The sequence below is a fragment of the Elephantulus edwardii genome, unplaced genomic scaffold, assembly GCF_000299155.1.
Source record: "Elephantulus edwardii isolate Elephantulus edwardi_28Jun2011 unplaced genomic scaffold, EleEdw1.0 scaffold00059, whole genome shotgun sequence".
In the NCBI taxonomy this organism is placed as follows: Eukaryota; Metazoa; Chordata; class Mammalia; order Macroscelidea; family Macroscelididae; genus Elephantulus; species Elephantulus edwardii.
The window spans coordinates 15,716,527-15,723,289 of record NW_006399809.1 but is presented as its reverse complement, the minus strand read 5'-3'; the positions used below and the strand labels follow the sequence as shown (position 1 = coordinate 15,723,289).

Sequence of the window (6,763 nt, the reverse complement as noted above, 5' to 3'; positions counted from 1 at the left end):
CAATTATATTTTCATCCCACCTTTTACCTCTCCCTGCTGAGGCTTAGTTTGGCTAGTTTTTGCTTCCTAAGCTGTGGTGAATGTAGTCCTAAATCTTTTATGCCTAATGATCCTATGGGTGAATTCTCTACAGGCTTGAATTTAGTTCAAACCGTGTACCAACCAGGCTGCACGACTCGGCCTGTTCTTGGCTCAGTTTCCTCTTGTCTAAGTGAGGACGAGGTAACTTGAAAGCTCTTCCTGGTTCATTCCCCCAGCATTCCCTGGAGTTCTATATATGGGGCTTCATGTTTCTTAGCCTATGAGGACCAGTGCTGGAGGCACGTGTGCTGCTGCTTGAGGGTCTCGTTCATTCATTCTCCATGTCTGTCCTTCAGGAAACATCCCTGGCTCAGCCGTGCTGGTGTTTGACATCCATGTGATCGACTTCCACAACCCCTCAGACTCCATCAGCATCACCTCCCACTACAAGCCCCCCGACTGCTCAGTGCTGAGTAAGAAGGGGGATTACCTCAAGTATCACTACAACGCCTCTCTCCTGGACGGGACTCTGCTGGACTCCACGTAAGGACAGGGCATGCTGTGTGAGTGTGGCGGGCCAGACCTGTGGGTTACCATTCTGTTTTCCAGTTCTCCTTGTCTTTTCTTCAAATCCTGGTGAATCCCTTTCTTGTCTCCATTCTTTCTTCAGTTGTTTAAACTTTTGTCACTGCTCAGGCATATTATTTCATGAGTTTCCTATTAACGGTTTCCCTCAGCTCCAGGCCACTTTTCACTCCATGAAAACTGTGTTTCTGAAAAACATCTTTTCATATGACTTCCCTCTTTAAAAATAAACTCACAAGGTACACTGAGCTTTTATTAAGAGTTAGAAAGAATTTGGAACAGATAATGATGATGATTCTACAACATGGTAAATGCAATTAATGCCACTGAATTGTGCAAGTAAAATTGGTTGAAATGGCAAATGCTTATATACACATATACATATGAATGTATATAAATATGAATATATATAAATGTATGAATGTGTGTATATACATTCACATATAGTGTTGGCTTAGTGATAAGGGGTTACAGTGCCAATCCAAAGGTATGTGGTTCAAAGCCACCAGCTACTCAGCAGAAGAAAGTTGGACAGTCTCCTCCCATGCAGTTTGCAGCCTCTGGTGGGTCAGCCTCTGGAGTTGATTCTGACTCCTGTATGATGCGTAATAACAACACACACATATCTACGTCTAGATCGATATCTATATCTGAGGCCCTTTGATGGCACATTCTTTAGGGAGTTTTGCTGCCGACCCACCAAAGTCTGTGCCTCTCAGGCAGTTTGAATCTACCAGCAGCTCCTTGGGAGAAAGGTGAACAGTCTCCTCTCATATAGTTTACATCCTTGGAAAGCCAACGGAGGGTCAGCTATGAGTTGGTTCTGAGTTTTTGGCAATGAGTGAAAAAATAACATATTTTATATATATTCTCATAATAAACTAGGCAATATCTTGATAGATGGAGAAAAGATAGAGGTTGTTGACAACCTCACCTTAAATGGATCCACAGTATACTTGGGACCAGCAGCACTCAGAGGATGAAGAGATGTATTGCACTGGGAAAGTCTGTAGTCAAGGATTTCTCCAAATAATTGAGGGGCAGTGATGTTAGTTTGAGGACTAAGACATGCCTAATTCAGGCCATGGTCTTTTCAGTCACTTGCTATGCTGCTGAGAATTGGACTAAGGATGACAGAAGAATGGATGCCTTTGAACCCGAAGTTGGAGAAGAGTACTGAATATCCTATGGACTGCTAGAAAAACAAGCAAATATGTCTTGGAAAAGGTGCAGACAAAATGCTTTTTGGAAACAAAGATGATAAAGCTTCATCTCACATATTTTGGGCATGTTACTTGGAGAAGGGTGTTCCTTGGAGAGAGACATCATGCTTGGAAAGGTGGAGGCATGGCAAAGGAGAGGAAGGCCCTCAAATACATTGGTTGACACAGTAACTGTAGCAATGAGTTCAAGTGTGTCAGAGATTGTGAGGATGGTACAGGATAGGACAGGGTTCAGATCTGTTATTCATAGGGTCACTATGAGTCATACTTGACAGCACCTAACAACAATAACAATGTCATAATAAAACTTTGAAAAAAATCCACAGATAAAAGTCCTCACTCCAGTCTGTCACCTAAGGCACCCTTCCCTGGCTCTACGCTCATTGCTTTCATCTCCTGTTAGGACCCACCTTGAGCTACCCAGGGGCACCATGTGCAGTGGTGTGGTCTACCTTCCACCTATCCAGCTTCTTTCTTGGCTTAAATGCTCTCTCCTTTCTCAAAAGCTTAATTCCTAGCATGAATCAACTGTTCCCAATTCTGTAGTCTATATAGTCTAAATAGTGTTTTTCTGGTGCTGTGGGTAAAAGTATACAGGTAGCCCCCAACTTAGGACATGTCCCATTTACAGCAGACTGTAAATGTAGGTAAACTTACTACTCTGAGGGTTGTTGTTTTTTTTTGGGGGGGGGAACATCTTATTGTTGGAAATATGCTCTGCAAACAACATGCCAGTTTGCTGATTTTATCATTCTAATGCCAGCACTCAAGGACTGAAACTACTGAAAATAAAGAGCAGTAAAAAAGGAGAGAATGAGGTCTAAAGTCTGAAGGAGCCCTTTTGTGAGTTGGGGACCACCTGTATCACATAAAATTTAACATCTTAACCATCCTTAAGTGCAGAGTCCCCTGGTATTGTTCTTACCTGCAGTGATGTACAAATACCACCACTCTTTGTTTCTAAAACTTTTCATCAACCTAAACAGAAACTGTTCAGTAAGCCCTGTACCCTGCTCCCATATCCTCCTGCTGATAATCACCAATCTACCCTGTGTTTGTGCATTTGTTTATTCCAGATTTTTCATGTGAGTGACATCATACAGAATGTGTCATTTCATTGTAATGTAACATTGCCAGGGTTCTCTGGTGACGTGGTGCCTAGGGAATTGTGCTGTTAACACCAGCAGCTCCATTGGAGAAGAATGAGCAGTCTCTTCCTGTGTGATTTACCACCTCCAGAAACCTTCTGGTGGGTCAACTGTGATTCAATTCCAACTCGACAGCAATGGGTTTAAGTTTTTGAGTTATTCATATTGTAACATTTATTATCTAGATAGGCATTCCTTTTTCATAGTTGTTGTTATGTGCCATCGAGTCACTTGGGACTCATAGCGACCCTATGTAGAATATAATATTTCATTATATTAAGGGAGGAAATTGCCTTCTCTTGCAGTGCAGCTTCTCACCACTAGGCTGCATCCTATTTTGCTGCTGTATGCCTCTGTTGATGGACTTAGGTTGCTGTGCTTTTTGGCTATTGTGAATAATGTTACACTGAAAGTCGATGTACACAACACTTTTTGCGTTGCTTCTCTTCATTATCTAGTGCTGCTGTACCAGAGATACTGCAGGTTCATAGCTTTAACAAACAAATTTATTCTTTTACAGTTTAGGAAGTTCTTGTGTACCATCAAGTCAAAACTGACCCCTAGCTGACCCACAGGTGGGTTTTCAGAGGCAGTTAAACACAGGAGAGGAGATTGCCCATCCTTCTTCCTCAGAACAGCTGGTGGATTCAAACTGTGTGCCTTTGAGATTACAGCTTCTTACCACTAGGCCACCAGAGCTCCCTTTTAGGATAAAGGTTAAAAGTACAGGTTATTGAAGCTGCAGGCTCCAGGGCGGCTTTTGTTTTCCCCAGATCTGCAGGCTCTGTGCTCCTTGGAGATCTCCACGGATCAGCATTCGTTCCCCTCTGTAACAAGGATCTTCTTAGCGCAGGCCACGGAGTCCTTAGGGCCTCCTCACTCCCAGCCTTGTTTCTTGGTGCTACTGTGGGCACCTTTCTGTCTACTTTCTTTCTGGCTTATCACTTGTGGAAAAAAGGCAACACCCAGGGAAACTCCCCCTATGTGAGATCAGGGCTTTGATGGGATTGAAAGTATTGTATTCCACTCTTACTCTTTTTACAACTCTTGGGTTTACCAGATAATGGCAAATCATCACATAACTTCCATGTTACATCATTACGTAGGCATGTTTCGGGGTAGGGCAATTCAGTCCATGAATACCTGGACTTTTAAAATTATTTTTAAATTAATTTTTGTCCCTTATCTCTTTTTTGTTTTTATTGTTATATTTTGTTGTTATTTTTTTAATTTGTTTTTGTTTTTAATCTCTGTGGCTGGCCCAAATACTTTGAAGACTCCAATATGTTTATTCATTTTTTTATTCCTTACTCTTAGCACAGACTATAGTAGAAACTAAACATCTTTTAAATGTTAATTGATTGATGTGCATTTTGGAAAGATGTTTAATAGGCATCAACGGCATAAACAGCATGTATGTAAAGGATAGGAAGCTTCTCATGTGTTTGGGGAGTCCTGGGAGCATGGTCCATCAGGAGTTGAGCTGCTAACCTCTCTCACCAGTGGCTCTTCAGGAGAAAGATGGGCAGCTTCCTTTTGTGTGATATACAGTCTCCATAAACCCCTTGGAGGGTCAGTTATGAGTCAGTTCCGACTCCATGGCGGTAAATTTGGGTTTCGGTTTGAATTTTATTATATACCTACATCTTCAAATGGGTCCTTAAATACAACATTTGTTTTGTTAGAGAAGAAACATCATCAGCCTTTCTTTACATTGCATTCATAGAAGTAGTTCAGGTGATACAGTAGGAGCATAAATTTGAATAATATTCAATTTCATGGGTCTTCCTTGTATGTGTATGGACAATATCCTATCACTCATAACACTGTATTTCAGGATAGAACTTGGACTTGACTTTTTAACTATGAATGCAACACCATTCTTCTTCTGTTTTTCATTCCCAGAATAGTGTACCATATAATTATCTGATTCAAGGTGACTAAAGCTGGTCCATCTCATTTCACTAATTCTAGATGGTTATGGTCACACATTCCACTTCATTTTTCAAAATTTCTAGTTTTCCAGCATTCAATTATTAAACGATGTTTATCTTAATTTTTCCTCATTACAACTGACTTCTAATTTGGGCTCTTCCTCTACACTACTATAACTTTCAATGTTCTTTGACAGTTCATAGGGTTTTCAGAGGCCTGCTGTGTACGAATTAGTTGGTCAATCCTGCTTCCTATTCTGTCTTATCTGGGAGCTCTACTAAAACCTGTTCACCATGGGTAACTCTTATGGCATTTGACATACTAGTGGCACAGCTTTCAGTGTCACAACAACCCACAAGTTATCTTAGTACGACAAACTGACAGTAATATTGCGATACAGTAATTTTGTGATGCAGTCAGTTTCAGAGTTACCCTCCTAACTTCTTTTGTGGTTGAGCCAGTTGTTGCAGCCACAGTGAATCCATATGCTGAGGCTCTTCCTCGTTCTCATTGACTCTTTACCATGCGTTATGTCTTTCTCTGAGGACTGACCCCTTCTGATAACAAGCCCAATGTATGTGTAGTCTCACCATCCTTGTTCGCAAGGCGCATTTTGGCTGCATTTCTGCCAAGACAGATGTATTTCTTCTTGTGACGGTCCATGGGATATTAAACATTCCTTACCAGCACCAGAGTTCAAAGATAGCAAATATTCAGTTTTATTTATTCACTGTCCATCTTTCACAGGCATATGAGGCAGTTGGAAATAGCATTATTTGAGCCAGGTAACCCTTCAGGATGGTTCTGCTCTTTCCTGGAGGGTAACTATGAGTTGAAATTGACAGCAGTTTGCTGGTGTGGTAGCACAGCAGTAAAAGTTAACTGAAAGGTTGATGGTTCAAACCTTCACACTGCTCTGTGGGAACAAGATGTGGCAGTCTGGTTCTGTAAGGCTTACAGTCTTCAAAATGCTGTGGGTCAGTCCTTCTGTGGCATGTCAGGTCACTGTGAGTTGCAGCTGGCTTGAGGACAAGTTTAGATTTTTGGATTTTGGAATATAAGCATATACTTTTTGTACTGAGCCTGATTTTGATTCCTAGGTTTAGTTTTGGAGAGAAAGACCTGTAAGTAAGCATATGCAGCGGTGTTTATTCTGGAAGCCCTCTTTGCCTCCCATCTACTCCCTGCCCTTTGGCTTCAAGACAAGTGTATGCTTGGGGAAAGCAAGGCATAGAGAAGGCCTGAGGCCATATTGCCACTGTGTCCTTTATAATGTGCTGTCTGGTGCTGCAAGATCCTGTAATTAATATATTTAATGTATTCCATCAAATCGAAAATGCCTACTCATTAGAAATAGCATTATTTTACACAACTCTAAGAAAGTAAAAATACTGCCTAAATATAATGAAACACTGTATTTAAAAAATGTATCCTGATCGCTGCATCCATTGCAAGACTAGACTTGAGGCATTGGACACTGTGCATCACTATAATGACTGAACACTAGTTGATCTGTGAGACGACAGCAAGATACTGGACATGAAGAAAGCACCGTCTCTGTAAAGGTAGTGGCTTGCCATCACTACTGTGGTTAATGCTCATGTCTGGCTGAGGAAAAGGGAAGTAGTTGTGAGAAGTGAACAAATGAATTCCTTCCCATTGGGTTCCCGAAATGCGTTCCACGTGAGGTAGGAGAGGCTTGTGCTTCCTTCCTGCCTTCAGGTGAGTGTGAGGTGAATCCATGGCATTATTTTTTTAATTATAATGTCCTCCAGGGTCACCCATTTTTAATAATATTGCATGAGTTCCTTGTTTTTCAATGCAGTGTAGTATTCAATTGTGTGAATATAC

The 6,763-nt window shown here is 41.3% G+C and overlaps 1 protein-coding gene across 3 annotated transcripts in view; it reads left to right on the top strand.

Annotated features, from left to right (window-relative positions):
• The window catches only part of FKBP9 (FK506 binding protein 9, 63 kDa), a 71,109-nt gene that overhangs the window by 53,451 nt on the left and 10,895 nt on the right, over positions 1-6,763 (top strand). For all 3 annotated transcript variants that reach the window (XM_006887609.1, XM_006887607.1, XM_006887608.1), the window contains one exon: positions 378-564. In XM_006887609.1, the coding sequence (XP_006887671.1) occupies positions 378-564 (187 nt within the window). The remainder of the gene's footprint in view (positions 1-377; positions 565-6,763) is intronic.